Raw genomic sequence first — 22,093 nt, 5'->3', positions numbered from 1 at the left:
GCAGTTTAAAGATGTAATTTTATTGTCTTTGGGCTTGTCTCATTTCTCTTAGAAATTAAGCTCTCAACAATATTGTTGCTCATTTTTAGTCAATGTATATTCTTTTCCTCTGGCTATTTCTAAGACTGTCTTCTTATCCTTTGTTTTCAGCAATTTTATTATGCTGTGCTTACTTGTTGATTTCTTTAATTTATTCTTTTTGGGACTGACAAATTCTGAAAACTATGGTTTGATATCTTTAATTAGTTTAAAAAAAATTTGGCCATTATATCTTCAAATATTTCCTTTTTTCAATTTTTTTCTCTCTTTCCCTTCTGAAACTTCAATTATGCACTTGTTAACTCTCACCACGCCCCATATAGCTCCTTCCAACTTTCTCTCGGGAAGAGAAAATCTATCTGTGTTATTTTCTTTTGAAATGTATATATGTCAACATTAGTAGCCACAGATGTTGGCTTCTTGTCCACAATCCTCTTCCTAACTCTGCATTACCTTGTGAATATGGCTTTGTGTATTAATATCTGCGAATATTCAGTTGAGATTAACTTCTGGTGTGAAAAGACTGAAAGTAGCTTGAATTCTCTTAAAAACCGGATATCAACCAAATTTTGCTGAAGACAAGACTGAAAATGAACAGGAAGGAACACTTTGACACACAACAATTTAAACCTACATTTTTAGATCTATGCATTGTCTTTTATCTCTACATTTCATTGTATTTATTTCTTCAGCAAAGTAACATGAATTTGATGTCTATATTTCTGCTATTTTTGAAATGGCTTATTATTCCATCACTTTTTATTTGCTTAGAAAATAAAGACTGAAAAAACTACAGTAACTGACAGATATCTGATCACTAAATATTAAAAATTCCTCATCAAGGAAAAATGAGAGCTGATAGGATTATGATTAAAGTGTGTAAAATAGGGATATCAAGTAACATATTGTTCACAATTAACTCTAGAATATCAGAATTATTAGAACAAAGCAAAAAGAAAAGCTAATTTTAGGACAGATAGAATGAAGTGACAATACAATGACATTAATTATCATTTGCATCATGATTTGTAGTTTATTAGCAATTTTCAAAGATATTTCAAGGTCACTCCGCATTTGGAAGACGTATACTGTGCTGTTCTTTTTATGATTGCTATTTTGTAGATAAGGTTTAAGGAAGTCTGTAACTTATTCAAACATACACAGCTACTAAGTGGCAAAGCCAGAATTAAAACTCAACTCTCTGATTTTATTTCTTAATTTTTGCTACTTCCAGGGGGTAATAAAAATATGGGGCTTGTTACTTTAAGTAATGGTGTGGTTCAAAAATATGAACAAGCTCAAAGAAAATAAATCTTAGAAAGATATAATAAAAAAAGTTTGATCAAAAAAATAGTTTGGATATGTGCCTTCTGATGTTTTGTGGAAGACAATCATTGACCCCCATAAAACATTCCTTTAAAGGATAAGGCAGGCTATACATCTAACATAGTCAATATATTTTTAAAAATTTTAACCCATGTTTTTGTTTATATACATTAAAATTTACTCTTTTGGTGTACAGTTCTATGAATTTAGAATAATTGTAGACAATCATGTAACTTTGACCAAAATCAAAAGACAGAATGATCCCATCGTTCCCTTGTCCTGCCCCTTTTGTAATCAACCCCCCCTCATACCCCCAAATCCTTGCAATCACTGATTTGTATTCTGTTCCTCTAATTTTGCTTTCCATAATGTCATAGAAAGAAAACAGATTTTGTAAGCTTTTGAGTCCAGTACCTCTCACCTAATGCATTTGAGATTCATCCACATTGTTGTGTGAATCAATAATTCATTCTTTTCTATTGCTGAGAAGCGTTCTTTTATAAGGATTTACCACAGTTTGTTTATTCATTTACCAGTGGAAAGACATTTAGATTGTTTCCTGTTTCTTTTGATTAAGAATAAATCTGCTATAAATATTTGCATACAAGTTTGTATGGGAGCGTAGTTTTCATTTCCCCTGAGTACACACCTAGAAGTGGTGCTCTAGTTGCTCTGTACTCTCATGACAGTTGATTTTGTCAGTTTTTCCCTCCTGTGCTAATAGCTGCATAGTGCTATCTCAGTGTGGTTTTAATTTGCATTTCCGTTTACTAATGATGTGTATCTTTCCATGTATTTGCTATTTGTATATCTTCTTCGATGAAGTGCCTGTTCAAATCATTTGTCCATTTGTCTTGAAGTGGAAGGATTGCTTGATTTTTAATTGTGTTTTGAGAGGGTTTTTTTTATATTGTGGATAATAATTCTTTGTTGGATGTGCAATTTGTAAATATTTTTCTCAGTCTGAGAGTTATGTTTTCATTCTCTTACCAGTGACTCTCACAGACATAATTTTCAATTTTTTAACTTTTAATTTGGTATCAATTTTAGACTTAAAAAATGTTATAATAGTACAGAGTTTCTATATATACTGTACCCTCATCGCTTAATGCTAACATTTATCTAACTTTAGTTCTCTTATTAGAGTTAGGCAAAATTAACACTAGTATAATTATTATTAATTAAACTAAAGACCACATTTGAATTTCACCAATTTGTCAACTACATGTCCTTTTTCTGTGCCAGGATTCTGTCCCATTGCATTTGTTGCTCTCTCTGCTTCCTGCAGTCCATAAAGTTTCTTATTGTTTATCTTTTGTGACCTTGGCACAGAATATTTTAATTTTCAGGTAGTTTGATTAATTGATTGATTGACTGATTGATTTTATGGACTGTGCCTTTGATGGATAAGAAATCGTTGCCTAACCAAGGTCACAAAGACATTCTTCTGTTTGCTTCCAGAGGTATTATAGTTTCAGATATCACATTTAAGTCCATGAACAATTTCAGTATATTTTTGTAAGAGGAATTAGGTACGGGTCTAGGATCATAGTTTTGTTTTTTTTTAATACGGATGTTCACTTGTTCCAGAGCTAGTTGTTGGTAAGACCATTTATTCTCCATTTACTTGCCTTGGCATAATTTGTCAAAATCAATTGACCTCATATATGTGAGTCTGTGCCTGGGTTCTGTATTCTGTTCTATTGAGTTATGAGTCTCTTCTTCCACCAATCCCACACAATCTTAACAAGCATTATTAAGCTTTATATGCAAGCTTTACATATATATAGTAATTATATATTATGCATATGAAATATATATAGCAATTATAATATATATATTATAGCATTATAGCAAGTATTGATCAGGTAGTGTAAGACCTCCAACTTTGTCATTTTCTGAAAATGTTTGTCTATTCTAATTCTTTTGCTTTTTCATATAAATTTGAGAATTAGCTTGTTAATATCTATAAAAATTACTGCTGGGATTCAGTTTGGGATTACATTGATCATACAGATTAATTTTGGGAAAATTCATTTCTTAACAACATTGACTCTTTCAATCCATGAACACAGTTTATTTCTCCATTTATATATGTTTTTATGATTGTTTCATTAATGTTTTGTTTTGAATATACTGATCCTGCATGTATTTTGTTAGATATAAAACTATGTATTGTTGGTGAAGTTTTAAATGATACTATTTCTTTTAATTTTGATTTCTAATTTTTGGCTGCTAGCAAATGGAAATACAATGTATTTTTTGCTTGACTTTCTATCCAGTGATCCTGCTAAATTCACTTATTAGTTCTGGAAGCTTTTACTGTAGATTCCTTGGGATTATGTAGATAAACATGTTGTGAATAGAAAGAGCTTTGTTTCTTTCTTTTTATCCTCTTGATTTTTATTTGTTTTTCTTCCCTTGTTGCACTGGCTGGGACTCCCAGTATGATATTAAATGTCTCTAATTTCTTAAGCATTGATTTTTCTTCAATCTAAAATTTCTATGTGCTTTATTTTTTATACTTTATATTTCTCTGCTGAGTAATTCTATCTTTCCATTCATTTCAAATGTGTTTATCTATACCTAATGGAGCATATTATAATAGATGCTTTAATATCTTTGTCTGAATTCCAAAGTAGGAATCTGTTGATCACCTTGTTCCTGAGAATTGGCTACATTCTCTTGGTTGTTTGCATGTTGAATGATTTTAAGTTGCATCCTTGACCCTTTTGATGTTATGTTGCTTAGACTCTGGATGTTGTTAAAATTCTCTGGAGAATATTGATTTTTGTTTGCTTGTTTGTTTGTTTTAACAGACTGTCAATCTAGTTAGCATCAGACAAGTAGTTCTTCTTTCCTTCTTGGCAGTGCTTTCAATGTCAGTTCAATTTAGAAAGCCTTTAATATGCTGCATTATGTTTGTCCTTCAAATGTGTCACTCAGAGGTTAGTGTGAGACTTGGATGGTGTTTTAAATTGTAGTTCAGTGATACTTCTTGGGGCCCATTCTACACATGAAGAACTTAGGAGTGAGCTCTGGCTTTGTTTCCTTTCCTACCTCTCTTGTTTCCAGAGATACACATACACCCACCCCAACACACACACACACACACACACACACACACACACTCTCTCTCTCTCTCTCTCTCTCTCTCTCTCTCTCCACATCTATGTGAGGATCCTATGTCCGGAAATTAGAATTTGTCTCCAAGATTTTGTTGCTCGTGCTGCTGCCAGCAGCAGTCTCAATTCCAGAATTGAGACTACCCTTGTGGCAGGGCTGGAAGAAAAAAAAAAGAGAGAGAGGAAAAAAAAAACCACAAAGATTTCCTCACATATTTGATCCTGGAAGAATCTTTTATCAGATTCCCCAGGCAAAAAGATGGGTTGTCTATTGGAGTTTCAGCATCTGGAGCAGCAACTACAGAATTCTGTAATTGTGACTCCCACTCAGCTCAAAAGCACAAGAGAAAAGAGGAGGAAAATGTAGAAACTCACATTTGTATGGGTTTCTCCTCCAGGTTTTTCTCGTCTCCACAATCTGCCTCCTTCCGTTTCCTTTTAAGAGTTTTTAGGTAGATCTATTTTGTATTTTATCTAGAGTTTTTAGTTGTAATACATGGAAATAGACTGTAGCAAACTTAATCTAATTTGGCCAGAACCAAAAGTTCCAGAACATAATCAACAATTTTTATTGTCTTTTTGTTTTTATGTAGATATGTCCTTATATAAGAAGGTTGCTTGTTGATTCTTAAAACATGAAACCAATACATCCATCCGAGAGTTTCTCGGTTTGACATCAGTTTTCACACTTTGGTGACCTGTATTTTTTGAAGTCCAACATTCTAACAAAGATGAGGAATGCCTCAGTGGTGACTGTGTTTATCTTGCTGGGCATCCCACACACAGAGGACCTGGAGACCATGCTCTTTGTCCTGTTTTTGTCCTTCTATATCTTCACTCTTATGGGGAACCTGCTCATCCTACTGGCAATTGTCTCCTCCACTCGGCTTCACACCCCCATGTACTTCTTCCTGTGTAAGTTGTCCATGTGTGACATATTTTTCCCTTCTGTGAGTTCCCCCAAGATGCTCTTCTACCTCTCGGGGAACAGTCGAGTCATCTCCTATGCAGGCTGTGTGTCCCAGCTCTTCTTCTACCATTTCCTGGGCTGTACTGAGTGTTTCCTGTACACAGTGATGGCCTATGACCGCTTTGTTGCCATATGTTACCCTCTACGTTACACAATAATCATGAGTCACAGAGTGTGTGCAATCCTGGCCATTGGGACCTCCTTTTTTGGCTGTATTCAGGCCACCATTCTAACCACTCTCACCTTCCAGTTGCCCTACTGTGGACCCAATGAAGTGGACTATTACTTCTGTGATATCCCAGTGATGCTGAAACTGGCTTGTGCAGATACGTCAGCCCTGGAGATGGTGGGGTTCATCAGTGTGGGCCTCACACCTCTCAGCTGCTTCCTGCTCATCCTCACCTCCTATAGCTGCATTGTTTCCTCCATTCTTCAAATCCAATCTACTGAAGGACGATATCGTGCCTTCTCCACCTGCAGTGCCCACCTCACTGTCATCCTCCTCTCCCTTATGCCAGTGGTCCTCATCTACCTGCAGCCCACCCCCAATCCCTGGCTTAATGCAACTGTTCAGGTCGTGAATAACCTGGTCATTCCCATGCTGAACCCCTTGATCTACAGCCTGAGAAATAAGGAAGTGAAATATTCTCTGAGGAAGGTGGTACAGCAAGTGGCCTTCCTTCCTGAGAAGTGATAGAGATCAGTAACTACACTTTAATAGCACCACATTGCTTAAAAAAGGTATTTACCTTTGTATAATAACACAGATATTATCACTTCCCCTTTTTACAGATGAAGAAGATTTGAGAATATAAAGTGAATTGCCCAAAGTTACATAACTAATAAATTTCCTACTCGGGATGAATTATTCCTTCCCAGTTGGCAAAAGAGCTTAGACTTTCTGTTCTTCACTCTTTGTTTTCCTCTCCCATTCTCCTTCTCCTACATCCTCTCTTCTTCCTTTCTCCCTTAAGCTAGCACTACTTTATCTTGGCTGGTATGATTATCTAATTATCTACTCGAATTCCTAAATCAGATAAACCCTCATTTGGTGGTCTAGGTGTCCTTGAAGACGGGAGCATTTCAACCACATGGCTTCAGGTGGCATCCTGTGTCTTCTGAACTGTAAAGAAGTTGTGTAAAGGAAAAGGACTTCTGGATGAGACCTGAGGCAGGTCTCTTATGGGTGAATCAGAGACACCAGAGTGCCGTATCACCCAGAGAGCTTGTCTGTTGGTCTTAGACTTGGAAACAGGCCTTGGCTGGGAGCTGAAAGAGTGGATGAAAGGAAATGTGGAGAGAGAGAGTCTGTGAAGGGGTGACTATTGTTTTTCAGTATTAAAAATTTGAGCTTGTCTTTGTAATCTCCAGCATGACCAGGGGTCAATGCAAAGTCCAACCCACTATTGTTCTATGGTTTTGAATTCTCTGCTTCCCAAAAGGCTGTGACTTTTAGTGCTCTCCTCCTAACATTCCTTTGTTCTTTTGCTTATTGAGCTTATCAGAGAAATGTGCTATTCCAATCCATACAACAATTTGAAGGAAAGAAAGGACAGTGCAGATGGGCTGATGGGAAGAGATGGGGTGATGGGAAGAGAACGGGTGAAGGGAAGGGAAGGGGCAGAGGCAGAGGAATATCTCCTCTCTTCTTGGTTCTTTCCAGGATTTGAGTTCTTTTAGGGAATCTGACAGGTTGAACCAGCCACAGCATTGTGTTTGGGGTCTCATGTCCAAGTGATGAGATGATGGATGTTTTTAAAGGAGAAAACATTTTTCCTGCTCACTTCATTAAGCTCTGTACCTTTTATTCTCTCTGCCAGAAATGCTCCTCCCAGAGTCTTCAGCTGGATAAATTCATTCTTATCATGAAAGATCCAGATAAAACATCATTTTCTGTGTAAAACCTCCCTTATCCTAAGCAAGTCTGGTTCCCATTTCTCTAGGTTTTGAATCAGACTTTACAAAGTCTTCCCTCCATTGTGCTAGAATCAGTTTTGGCAAAGCTTTTTCCAAGAGCTAAAGTAAAGCTGGTTCAGGGAGAATAAGGATAAAAAAGAGTCAGTTGAAGACTGAAAATACAGAATTGAAGTTCATTTGCTGAAAAGATGAAGTTCTGAATTCCAGTTGAGTTTTTGTTGTGGTTGATGAATAAGAATCTCAGTATCCTTGTATCTATCAGTTATTTTATACTTAATTATCTCCAGAGTCTTGAGGGCAGATTCATCTTCTGGCTCTTAGAGTGAGCTTTAATGATAGTCACTGCCTTTGTCTTTTAAAGAGTTTTTATCAAAGAGAGGAAACACGGCAGCAGTCATGTCTTTTTTATTCATTCAACAAATAAACATTTTTGGAATCCTCACTTAGGCTAAGTGCAGTGCAGTGAAGTAGGCAGGGAAACAGAGCAACAGTCAGTGCAATGTAGTAAGTGAACTGTTGTAGACACTCAATAGACACCGAAGAGACCAAGGCCCTTTTAGTCTAATCTCTTCTCCTAGTTACTTAAACTTTGATCCAAAGGAAAATGAATTGTTTGAGATGAAGAAATCTTCATTAAGAAAACTTTAAATCACTATTCAGAAAAAGAAAAACAGGCCACTTACTAAGTAGGAGGAATAATTCATCTAAATTTTTTCTCTGTCTCTTTCTAGTTGTGAGCCTTATTTTCTTCCTCGGTAACATGGAGATGGTTAACACCTTTCTTGCAAGTGCTGTTGTACAGATTAAATGGCACAAAAGCAAAGTGCTCATCTGCCTTATTGTAGGTACTCCAAAAACTTATGTATTATTTTTTTTTCTGTTCTCTATATTTCTGTTGCTTACTCCCTCACTTCACTAAAGCCTGCTGCTCAAAGCCACAACCACAGAAAGGCCTTCTGCAATCATACTATTAAATTAATCATCTACTTTAATACACATATTTCTACTTGTTTATTGTTTATCTCCCTAACTAAAACATAAAATCCATGAAGCCAGGGGTTTTTCTTATCTTGTTTCTTACTGTAACTCCAGAATTTAAAATGGTGCCTTTTGCATGGAATATCCCAAAGAAATATAAATTTCTATAATCATACTCTGTCTTGTTCCCTATGACCAAGACAATTCGCCATTACCCACTTCGTTTTAGATACTGAATTCCTGTTTGTATTCCTGGACTAGAATGTTTGCCTTCATTTCCAGCGGGGACTCTTCCCAGAACTGGAATCTCCTGCATCAGGACTTTAATGAACTAGACTCCTGACCCTTTTCTCCAGACTCCATTGTTCTCTATTATTTTTACACTCTGCCCTGACACTGAATCTTGCTTAATTATATCTCAGGAGACAAACTCTTCTAACTTTATTGCCACCTCTCTTCTCAGACATCCATTTGGAACCTATCAGCTATCACTGTCATTGATCATCTGCTTGTTTGAAATTTCTTTAGTTGCTCGCTCTTAAGATTGTCTAAAATACCTGCTCCAACCCAATAGATTACTCTTAGCCTTTCACTAAGTTTTCTATCCATTTGTAGACCTTATTCTGATATCCACAGAGGTATTCAACACAGCTTGTTAAATGAGGCATATTAAACTCTAAAAGTAATCTGTGAAATAGGATAATGGCATGACTATGAGCATTAGAACCAGTTCCATAAAGGAAAGGGAAAATAAATTACATTGTTTAGTTTCTGGCTAGAGGCCAAGATGTTCTCTTTAAGAACTTTATATACATTATTTTATTAAAGCTTCACATTAACACCTCAAAATATACATTATAATACACATTTTTTCAGATGAGGAAATCAAATTCCAGGATGGGTAAGTAACATCCTCATGATCATATTCAACCAGAGGAACTATAATTCCAGGTAGGATCTACCTCACTCTAAATTTAAGATTTTCCTCATATATTTTGCTGATTCTATCTGAACACTAGTACACAAATAAAATCAAGTTGAAGTCAGAAAGAATTACATAAATTTTTTTCCTGACTTTTGCTTCTATAGTTCCAAGAAGTCAAGTTTCTTGAGAGTTTGCAAAGTGAATAGACAATATAGATATCAAAACAAACGTATAGGATTACTCGGCATTTACTTCAAGTTCTTAGATGATCAACACTTAGAAGATATATTTAATTTCATAATTAGATAATTTTAAAAACAAGTAACTTTTTGAAGTACTTACCATATGCCAGCTAATATATTAAACACTCCACTTGATTTTTCTGATTTAATTCTCATACTCTATGAAGTGAGAACTATTACTATAATCAGAATTTAAAAGCTTAACACATCAAAATTTAGAGAAGTCAATTAAAAAACAACTCACCAGTGGTCATAATTGGAAGATGTAAAACCAGTTGTCATACATAGGTATGTCTGTTAATAACGTTGACTACTCTCTGTCTACAATGCCCTTTACACTATAACAGCTTTCAAATAAGTTGGGGTAGGATGATTATCACCTTTCTCTTTTGCTGTTTCTTTGAAGAGTAAAGGAGGTCAGACATTTATTGTTAAAAAGGAGAAGTCATTTCAAAAACTTGAAAGGAAAATTAGGATGCAACAAATGTAATATTTAAAACAAAGGATCAAAGACATCATATGGCACTTGAGTGACCACAAAGTTAATGATGTCACACACTAATCAAAAGGAAAAGAAAGTATCCATTCATGAAGGAATAACTGTTTCAGAACTTACAGAACTTGCACACTGTCTGTAAACTAACAAAAAATTAAAAAATATATACATATATAAAATACCACCTTTGATGTAGTAAAAGGAAGCATGGACAGTGATGCTTGAGAGAAGAAAAAATAAGTAGATAAGCCTTTTGATGACTCTGGCTTTCTGTTTTGAGGCAATTTCTGGACTTTTACACAGCAATGGTTATTCCAGAAATAGCATAGAAGTGTTGCTGAATTGATGAAACAGAAATTAGAGTTCAAGAATGTCAAAGTGGCTAGAATTTGTGGGGCAGAACATTAGAGAGCAGAGAGCTATTCAGAGAAAGCGCTCTGGTCGTCTGCCTGGTGTCCTCTTGAGTCAATGGCAAAACACTAATTTGTGAACGCTTAGGGTGAAATTCCACAAAGCTGGGAAAAGAAAAATGCCAAAGCAATTATAAAAAGTAGGGAGGTTAAGTAAAAATATTTCAAGTACTCACTTAAAGCTAGAAATCATTCAAGTTCTGACTTTCCCAAGTAGAGATAATATGGGACATTCAGTAGTGAGCCAAGAAGGCCACACTTCAGATGTGTGGGCCTAAATTAGCCCCAAAAGAAAGCTACACTAGAAACACAAGAAAGAAACCTGAAAACAAGGCTTTGATTGATCAAGCTGATCCAGAAATAACATAACTGCTTTCCAGAACAAGCTCCAACTCTCTAAAGAAACACACCAAAATATAGCACTCCATGGAGTGCACTAGAGCTGAGAATAGTTCAATATTTCCACCTTACAGAGTGGAAAACCTTTGTGTTACATAGTGCACTGACTAGAATATTTAGGAAGGTTTAGTTCCCATAGTGGAGCAAAAGCATCAGCAGAAGAAAGGCTGATTAGGTCACACTCAACAAATCTTAAAAGCAAGCCTCAAAAAAACCCAAACTTTTTCAAATAACTATATTGTAGAATAAAAAATTTCCTGACATACAAAGAAGCAGAAACATGGCCCATAATTAGGTTAAAAATCAGTCAATATATAAACACTGAGAAAAGGTACAAATGATAGAATTAGTAGACAAGGAAATTAAAACAGTTAGTTTGAACTATATTCCATATACTCAAAAGGTAAAGGAAATCATAAGCATTTGAGAGACATGGATGAAAAAAATTAACTAAATCCAAATTCTAAAGATTAAAATACAATGTCTGTTATGAAAAACTCATGGGATTGGAGTAATAGCAATAAGACACTGCAGAAAATTTGTAAACTCTAAGATGTAGCAAAGAAAATAACCTAAATGAAATAAAGAGAAAAGAACAACTGGAAAACAATATGAGCAGAGCATCAGTGATGTGAAGGACAATTTCAAGCAGCCTAATATAAGCATAGTTGGAATCCCCAAAGGAAAGGAGAGAGGGGGAGAAGAGAAAAAATATTCAAAGGAATAATGATCAAAAATTTTCAAAATATGATGGCAGGTATGAGAGAGAGAGAGAGAGAGAGAGAACCAAGACAACCAAGAATTCAACAAAAATTAATCTGGAAAGTAACCAAATATTTGTAACCAAACATACTTTAAAGAAGAAATTAAGAGATAAAGAGTATTTTGAGCTTAATAAAATGAAACATATAAAAATGTATGGGGAACACCTAAAACATCATTTAGAATTAAATGATAACACTAAAATCACTATATTAGAAAAGAAGAGAGATCTCAAAGCAACAATCTCAGGTGCCAACAGAGGAACATATTAAAACAAACATAAGCAGAAGAAATTAAACAATAAAGAGCAGAAATCAAAGAAATATAAAACAGAAAACCAATGAAGGTGGTCAATGAAACCAAAAGCTTGTCCCTTGAGAAATGGATAAAATTAATAAACCTTTAAGAAGACTAATCAAGAAAAGAAAAGATAGAAAACTCCAGGCCTGGATGGCTTCTAGGTTTAATTTTCTTTGAGAGCAAAATGATACCAATTATACACAAACTCTTCCAAAATATAAAATAGGAAGCAATATTTTCCAATTTATTATATACGGCTAGCATCACTCTGAAACAAAAAACTAGACAAACGTAATAGAAGAAAATAAAACTACAAACAAATATATCTCATGAATATAGATACAAGACCAGAAAACAAAATTTTAGCTAATCAAATCCAGTAGTACACTAAAAAACCTAAGACAGCAGACCACCTTATCTGCAGTTTTGTTTTCCGTGGTTTCAGTCACCCATGGTCAACTGAAGTCCAAAAATATTAAATAGAAAATTCCAGAAATAAATAATTCATAAGTTTTAACTTACTTGCCATTCTTTGTAGCATGATGAGATCTCGCGTTGTCTTGCTCCCCTCCATCCAGGACATGAATCATCCGTTTGTCCAGCATATCCATGCTGTACTGTATAAGAAAAAACATAGTATATATAAGGTTCAGTACGATCCATGGTTTTAGACGTCCACTGGGTGTCTTGGAATGTATCCTCTGCAGATAAGGAGGGACTACTAAAACTCATTATAAACTGGGATTTATACCAGGAATGCATGATTGGTTTAACATTCAAGAAATCAGTCAATGTAATTAACCATATATACAGGCTAAAAAAGAAAAATCCATATGATCCTCTAAACAGATGCAGAGAAAGCATTTTACAAAACCTAGTATATATTTCTGATAAAAAAAATTCTCAAGAAATTAGGAATAGATGAATATTCCTCAACCTGTAAAAAAGCATCTGCTAAGATCTATGGCTAAGATCATACTTCATGGTGAAACACTGAATATTTCCTGGGTGTGTTTTTGATTTATTATCTCTCAGTTCCAACTTTCTGCTTTTTGCTCTGTGATAATGAAGCTGAACGTTGTAAAGTATTTCTTCTTTGTCCTCTGACAAGGTGTTAAGTCTTGTCAATAGCGAGCACTTGAGGAAGAGGGTTTTTCTTCCTGGTTTCTGGTTTGGTTCTCTTGCCAAAAATATACAGATCTTTTTTTTCCATTGCTTGCCTTCTCATGGTTTCTCCAGCACTAGGTTTCTGCAGTGTGAAACTTTTCTCCAGCATTTGGCCACCACTCACTTTCTACAGCCCTCGACTGAGGCAGTGGTGGCAATGCCGGGAATCTCAGAAAAAACCTGCAACATAACCACAGTCACTGATTCCCACACCTTCTCCTCAGCTTGGGGCACATGTATGTACCCTGAGGGTCCCACATGGCAGATCATCTAGCAAGCTGGATTTTCAGTCTTTATCTCATGCAGCCAGCCCAGAACCACCTCAGCCCAAGATGGACATAAGATTACACTAGACTCAGCCCAGGTAGGGGGAGGACTCTTCCTTGAGTGTTCTATATCACCCTAGATAGAGTATTGCTCCTTATGTCTACTACTCCTATATTCTTTAGAATTCTCTTAAGCTCAAGAGATAAATTCCTGTTACTTTAATTCTCCATTAAAAATATTTATATTAAACCTTCCCTGTTCAAGTCATTGTGGTTCCTATCTCTATCAAGCATATCAAGAATAAAGTAAAGATGTTTGTTCCCACAATTTCTATTAAATATTATGCTGAAGCTTCTAGACAGAGCAAAAAGTCAAAAAAAAGGAAATAAAAGCTATCCATATTGTAAAAGAAGAAATAATTGTCTTCATTTGCAGATGATTTGATCATTTATGTGGAAAATCCTATGGAATCTACCAAGAAACTACTAAGAGTAAAAAGCATATTTATCAAGATTTCAGTAGTTTTATATATGTAACAACTATACCATAAAGTGCATTTGTCAGGGGGCATAGACCTTTAATGATTTAATGTTTCTGTAGTATGTTAAGTAGTACATTATTAACCATAAGAGGACTGTGAAAATTTAAGGATGAACATCATCTTGCCAGTGTTAAGGGCAAAAATTCGCTCTTGCCCCTTTGCAGTCAATCCCCAAACACCCCCATGCCAGGTAACAATGAATCTGCTTTCTGTCGCTACATATTTGTTTTGCCTTTTGTAGAATGTTATATGAATGAGGTCTATATTGTAGATCTTTGGTGTCTGGATTCTTTCACTTAGCATAATGCTTTTGACATTCATTGTGTATATTCAAGGACTTCAACCGTGAAGTCCAAACTGCATAGACCAATCATAGTCCACTGCTTGCATGGTCACAGTAGTGGAATACATGACATAATTTTAGACCGTTATTATTATGGCCCCTGAGATTATCCAAATTAGAGCAAGGGAAGATGGTTCCTTGCTCTTGGAAAATCTGCTGAGATATTAGCATGATGTTTGCCAGTAGTCATGTTCCTGCTTTCTGAGATAAAGGTCTGGGTGAATGGAGCTGGGACATGCAGAGCAGCCAAATCTCAGGTGGAATGATACTGTAGTTGCCCAGCCCTTCAGATACTTTGAGTTGGAATTCTAGTAAGCAAAATATCCCAGAGTAATATAACAACTTTTCACAGACTTATGAATCCTATATTTATTAACTATAGAAAGCATACACTTTTATGTATTCTTAGTAAAATGAAAATATTATGCCATTTGACATGCGTAAAGTTAATATATACATATACAATATGGGAGGAAATAAAAGAGTCCTCAGAAATAACAGTAACAATGTTCCTTCTGACTGAATTTAAAAATCCAGGAGTTTGTGCTTTCTCCGAAAAAGTTTAAAAAAATATCTGAGTTATAAGATTCTTAAAGATTATAATTCCTCATCTATTTCAACCAGAGTCATTGACTGTCCCAGAATAGCAGGAGAGACTCAAAAGATCCTTGCATTATGAAACTCCTCTGATAAAGTAACAAAATATCCACAGAATTATTCTCCCCCTCACACATACACATACATACACATGTACATACACTGAAATACACACACAAACACACACACACGCCCACACTCATAAGCAGACTCATTTTCCCTTTTGAAACCTAGAACCTGCTGAGAGGATAATGGATTCTGGAAATCCTTCCACTGAAACTGATTTCATCCTCGCTGGGCTAATGGAACATGCTGAACTCCAACTACCACTCTTCCTCGTCTTCATAGGAATCTATTTGGTCACAGTGGTGGGGAACCTGGGCATGATCACATTGACTGGGCTCAGTTCTCACCTGGACACCCCCAGCACTGTTTCCTCAGCAGCTTGTCCCTTGATCTCTGCCGTTCCACAGTCATCATCCCCAAAATGCTGGTGAACTTTGTGACAGAGAAGAACATCATTTCCTACCCTGAATGCATGACACAGCTCTATTTCTTCATTGCTTTTATTATTACAGAGGGTCATATATTGGCTACAATGGCATACGACTGCTATGTTGACATCTGTAACCCCTTGTTTTACAATGTCATCATGTCTTATCACATCTACTCTGGCTCACAGTGGGAGTTTATATTTTGGGCATCATTGTATCTACAATCCATACAGGCTTTATGTTGAGATTCTTTTTCTGCAAGATCAATGTGATTAAACAGTATTTTTGTGGTCTGTTTCCATTTTTGGTGCTATCCTGTTCTAGCATCTACATCAATGAATTATTGATCTAATAATACTGTTCTACTCTTGAATGCATTTAACATTCTGACTCCTGCCTTACCTCGCTTTACCTCCCACATCTCCATCCTTTCTTGCACCCTCTACATCCACTCCATTGAGGGCAGGTCCAAAGCTTTCAGCACCTGCAGTTCCCACATCTCAGGTATTGTCGTTTTCTTCAGATGTGCAGCATTCATGTACCTACAGCCATCATTTGTGAACTCCATGGACCAAAGAAAGTGGCCTCAGTGTTTTATATCATCATTCTGCCCATGCTGAACCCCCTGGTCCACAGTCTGAGGAATAAGGATGTCAAATTTGCCCTGAAAAAATTCTATACAGTAGAAAATGTTCATGAATAGAATTAGTGTCGCGACATCATATCAGAATCAGACTTTTGGTTTGTTGAGATATGTTAAATATTAGAATTTTGGAAATTCTGTGTTACTTCTCCATATAATACATGTCTAAAATTCCCCTTTAGGCCACTTCCTTCAAACCTGTACTACATTGACTGTGTATGGAGAAATGCTAGAAATACTAAGAATAAAATCAAAGACTCTTGATGATTAAAGGAGCCCTAGTTTAATTTTAATAATAATACAAACAAAAATAATGACGATGGTGATGATAATGATGATGCAATGATAATAGAAACTATATTATTGAGATTTTATGAAATATCGAGCACTGTGCCTAGCACTTTAAATGAATAAATTTACATAATATTTACAGTATTCCCTCAGGGCAAGCGCTAGTATTATTTTTCTTTTAAAGATGAAGAAACTGAAGATTATTTAGTTTGAGTAAATGCCCAAGGTCCAAAACATAACAAATGATTACTTAGAAAGTTTGCCTCCAGGACCCACAATTTTATTCAAAGTGGTACTTTGGCCCCAGGTAATTGTGCGTAGGTCTAAGACCTCCCTGAGAATTCCCATCTACATATCAAGCATTCCCAGTTCTCTATACGACTGTGTTGCTTTCCTCTAGATATCTTCAATGTTATTTTCACTTTTATTTCATTTGATATAATGAAAATAATCAAAATCTTTCAAATCTGTGTTGATAAAAGCAAAAATGAGACTCATAGTAGAGTCTCATTATATACTCATTATAGATATTTGATTTATTGTGCTAGATAGCCACAATTTGTATAAAAGCAGCCCAAAAAAACATTATATATTTTTATACCAGTAATGCTGTAGTTATTTATGAAGCAACTGCTCATTAAAGCCGAAATTCCTACTAAGTTATAGCACTTTCACGTGATTCAATATCTTCTGCACCATAATTTACAAATAGTTGCTGTTTCCTGTCATTTTTTTTTAAACGTCTGTTCTTTTCCCTCATATTATTGCTTTTCTGCTTCTGTGCATTTAGCACCTTGATACTATGAATTTACATGATATACTAAATATTCGATTGTCTTCTGTCTTTTCCCAAATCAAACCATTCTAGTCATTATGCCAGATCAATGTTTTTTGGATAATGTGCTGTGGTGTTCGTCTGATATAACAAGTTGCAGTGTTTACCTATAGTATTCAAATAAAGGACAAAAATATATATCTTTATCACTCTTGTATTCCAGTAAGCATTCATTCATTGATGCCAGACATTCATTCTCAAAGAGCTCTCATAGTTATTATTTGATTTAATTTTCGTCTCTTCACTAAAGGAAAGGAAAATGGCTACAACTACAATTCCTTTCTTAGGCATGATTCCTAGTCCGATGTTCTGTCCAAATGGACCAACAGAGGACAGACAAAAACTGTCCTACTGGGTAGACTCTTGAATTACTGGGGTTTGAGCCCATATAGAAAATACAGACTAAGTGAAATGTAATGTTCTCATCAACGAAGAAAGGAAAAGGCTATGCAGACCCAGAAAAACATGTCATATTTAGGGTAATAAGATCAAGCCATAAAAATGGAAAAGCAGACAGAAGACAATTCATTAATCACCTCTGAGTCACTGTAAGGCATCACTCCTTATTATAGTGAAGGGAGCTGCTAAATGTTTTTTATGTGAAACAATTAGTTTTGCAAGTTAATAACATTACACCTAAGTTGTTGTGTTTGATGGAGGAAAAGAGAATAACACTGAATTCAAGACCAGTGAGGAGCCATTTTGTTATTAAAGCAAAATATTGCATGTCTGCCATAGTGAAGCTAGACAGGAAGGAGACTCGCAAAAGATTTTTAAAGAGGTAGATTGTTCAGAGACGGCTGAATGGAAGTGAGTAGAAAGTATAAGAAAGCATAAGGATGAATGTAAGTTTCTATCTTGGATTACTGAATAAAACGATGGCTGATGGTAGAACTCTCCAGATGGAGCTCACTAACTCTAATTCTAGGTAAGAATTCACAGCAAAGCAGCGGAGTCATATTATGTCTTGGTAAAACTCAAACTCTGTCTGTCTGTCTGTCTCTCTCTTTGTGTATGTATATATATATATATATATAGCTATTTCTCCTGTATCAGTACATATACCCTGATCAAATTGAAACAGTGGCTTCTTTGAATCTCTTAGTAGTTTTCATTATTATTGTAAAACCATCTATGAAAGGCCTGTTTATTTCATACACATTTCTATTTTTAACCAACCTCTAACTCCCTTTCTCACTTCTTTCATTCAGCACACTGAAATAAGTCAGTCATAATCTGCTCATCTGTAAGGTGGAATTCCAGACACATAGTATTCTCCCATAAACATCTCAGAATCCTGTAGCAATTGCAATTTCAAAACTAAAAGAAGCTTTCTAATGCATGCACATGGGGGATGCTGCTTGAATCTGAAGGATTATAGTGGCAGGTGTTCAAAATAAAAGGTCATGTACAACATTGTTTCTCAGAGTGGTCCATATAATAGCACTATGGGCAAAATCTGAGAATTTATTAAAAATGCATAATATCAAGTCTTACACCAGACTTACTAAATCAGAATCTGCATTTGGACAAGATCCCCAGGTTATTACTGTGCACATAAAATTGGAGACGTTTTTAAAAAATATTGATATCTGACCTCAGACCCTAAGATTTGGATTTAATTGATATGAGGTGGAGCCTGGATATTGAGATTAAAAAAAAAAAAAACTCCCTTGATGATTTTAAATGTGTATCCGTAATTGATAAACAGTAATGTAACCACATTGTAAACTCCTTCAAATATAATTGAACCTAATACTCTTAGCCATATTCTTAAGAGCTCCCCTGACATGAGTGTCCAATTTACCTTGAATTATATTGCAATCTAAAACTGTTTCCAATTATTCCAGCTTTGGGAAAAAAAAAAGAAAATATACAATAAAGAAGAAGGAATATGGATAATTGGTGCCTAATATTAAAATATCTTCTTTAGATATACAGTTTAGCAATTAGAATTACTATTAGTGAGAAACTTAAAAAAGCAAATATCACATCAATATTCTGAATTCTTACCCCATAACTCTAATATCCAATTATATATAAGTTTGACTTTTGAATCAAGTAGGTTTATTAAATATTTGTACATAAAATAAATTAAACATATATTTGTGCAAGGAAATAATTGTTTAGTCAACTATTTTAAAATTTCTAAAGTTGCAGGATAAAATGTCAACATGCGGAAATCTGTTATGTTTCTATACACTAATAACAAAACATCAGGATGACAGAGCAAGAAAACAATCCCATTTACAATTGCATCAAAAAGAATAAAATATCTAGGAATAAATTTACAAATGAGGTAAAAGACCTGTTTACTGAAAACTACAAGACATTAAGGAAAGAAATTGAAGGGACAAATAAGTGGAAAGATATTTCATGCTCCTGGGTTGGAAGAATTAATATTGTTAAAATGTTCATGCTACTCAAAGCAATATACAGATTCAATGCAATCCTTATCAAAATTCCGATGGCATTTTTCACAGAAGTGGAACAAAGAATCCTAAAATTTGTGTAGAACCACAAAAGATTCCCAAAAGTCAAAGTAATCTTATGAAGAACAAAGCTGGAGTTATCACACTCCCTAATTTCAAACTATACTACAAAGCTATAGCAATTACAACAGAATGGTATTGTCATAAAAACAGACTCATATCAATGGAACAGAAGAGAGAACCCATAAATAAACCCACACATATATGATCAATTAATTTACCACAAATGAGTCAAGGATACACAATGGGGAGACAACAGTTTCTTCATAAATGGTGTTGAGAAAACTAGATAGTCACATGCAAACAAATGAAACTGGACCACTATCTTACTCCACACACAAAAATTAATTCAAAAGGGATTAAGACTTAAATGTAAGACTTGAAACCATAAAACTCCTAGGAGAAAATATAGGCAGTAAGCTCCTTGAAATAGATCTTAGAGATGATTTTTTTAATCTAACACCAAAAGCAAAAGCAACAAAAGCAAAAATAAAAAAGTGAGGACTACATAAGACTAAAAATCTTCTACACAGCAAACGAAACGATCAACAAAATGAGAATGCAACCTACCAAATGGGAGAAAATATTCGGAAATCATATATTTGATAGGGAGTTAATATTTAAAATATATAAAGAACTCACACAACTCAAAAGTAAAAAAACAAACAATGCAATTAAAAAAATGGGCAGAAGATCTGAGTAGATATTTTTCCAAAGAAAACATAGATACGGCAATAAGTACGTGAAAAGATGCTCAACATCATTAAACATCAGATGAATGCAAATCAAAACCACAAGGGCATGTTACTTCACACCTGTTAGAATGGCTGCTATCAAAAAGACAAGAAATAACAAGTATTGGAGAGGACGCGGATAAAGGGAACACTTGAGCACTGTTGGTAGGATTGTAAATTGGTGCAGTCGCTATAGAAAACTGTATGAAGATTTCTTATAAAATTCAAAATAGAACTACCATCTGACCCAGGAATTACACTTCTGTGTATTTATCCAAAGAAACCAAAAACACAAACTTGAAAACATATATGCACACCCATGTTCATTGCAGCATTATTTACAATAGCCAAGATATGGAAACAACTTAAGTGTTCCTTGACAGATAAGCAGACAAAGAAGTTGTGGTATATGTGTATACCACAGTGAAACTCAAATAATGGAATATTATTCAGCCATTAAAAAATGAAATCTTGAAATCTTGGGACTTGAGGGCATTATGTTAAGTGAAATAAATCAGACAGACAAAGACAAGTACTTTATGACCTGTGTTATATGTGGAATCTAAAAGAAAGAAAGAAAAAAAAAAACAAGCTCATAGATACAGAGAATAGATTGGTGGATGCCAGAGGCAGGGAATGGGGGTTGGAGAGATGAGTGAACTGGGTTTTTTTGTAGTTTAAATAATATATATATATATATATATATATATATATATAAAACCAAAAAGAAACAAAATGTAGCACTATTAACAGTAATATAACTTGTCAGGATGTGCTCTGGTCCTTTAAAACCTGCTATTCTCAGTGATAACTGCAAACCAATAGCTCTGCCTAAAAGCCTGTAAGAAATGCAGAATCTCAAACCCCACTCAGACCTACTGGATCAGACTCTACATTTTAGAAAAAAATTCTCAAGTGATCCTGTGAACAAATCTTTATCACTAATTGATAAGTTCAAGATTGACAAAGACTCTCTCTCAAAAGAAAAAGTTAGACAACTGGGAAATGTGAACTGCAACTGCCTCTTTTCTCAAGAGCTTGTTCCCTGAGAAACGGAAATCCTTGGAGAGTAATTGTCTCCACGTTATTTGGTCCTTGGCACATCTAAATCAAGGACAAAGCTTCAGCACAACAATCAGAACCGCTCAGGGGACTATGAAAGGTGAGAATGTTTGCTACCCCGAAGCTGGAGAAACACGAGCTGAAGACTTAACAATTGGAGATGTTGACCTGTGATGCAGACCAACTTCTAAAGTGGCTCTGAGACCCAGGGCTGTGCCTGCCTCTCAGCACTAAAGATAGCAGAAGGCTGGGTACCTAGGACTCCCAACACCAACATTAGTGCTATTCTCCTTTGTGTCAAAGAGAGCAAGTTGCAAATAAAATGTGGCGTTGAGGTTTCCAGGAAGAAGAAAGGTGAGTGTGTTCATTTCACACTTGGGATTGAGGATATTAAATCTGGAAGTAATCACCTTGGGAATTCAGGCAAATATTTCTAAATACTTCCATTCCTTCATTTAAATATTCACTTATTCATAAAATAATTTTTAAATTTTTTATGATGTGTCAGATGTGTACTATTTACTTGGAATACAGAGGAGAATAAGTCTGATATGGTCCATCATCTGGCTTTTAGTGTAGCTCAAGTTTGAAAATGTGCTATTTAAAAATGACCGTTTTCTGAGCATGTAGTAAAAAGGTCCAATCAATTACAAAGAATTGGAGACTGTTTCCATGATGACATCAATTTTAAACAAGATTTGAAGGGAAAAAAATTATTTACCAATAACAGAGATAAAT

The 22,093-nt window shown here is 35.1% G+C and overlaps 1 protein-coding gene and 1 pseudogene across 1 annotated transcript; both read left to right on the top strand.

Moving 5' to 3' along the window:
* The first annotated feature begins 5,221 nt into the window (after positions 1–5,221).
* Positions 5,222–6,154, top strand: LOC131407854 (olfactory receptor 10D1B-like). The gene has a single exon (XM_058544456.1). It carries the CDS (start codon positions 5,222–5,224, stop codon positions 6,152–6,154), a length of 933 nt encoding a protein of 310 aa, XP_058400439.1.
* An 8,901-nt stretch (positions 6,155–15,055) lies between these two features.
* On the top strand, positions 15,056–16,001 carry LOC131408176 (putative olfactory receptor 8G3; annotated as a pseudogene).
* Positions 16,002–22,093: the final 6,092 nt, after the last annotated feature.

This window comes from Diceros bicornis, chromosome 7 (genome assembly GCF_020826845.1).
Source record: "Diceros bicornis minor isolate mBicDic1 chromosome 7, mDicBic1.mat.cur, whole genome shotgun sequence".
In the NCBI taxonomy this organism is placed as follows: Eukaryota; Metazoa; Chordata; class Mammalia; order Perissodactyla; family Rhinocerotidae; genus Diceros; species Diceros bicornis.
The sequence above is the reverse complement of the archived record's forward strand: the minus strand, read 5'-3'. Positions and strand labels throughout refer to the sequence as shown.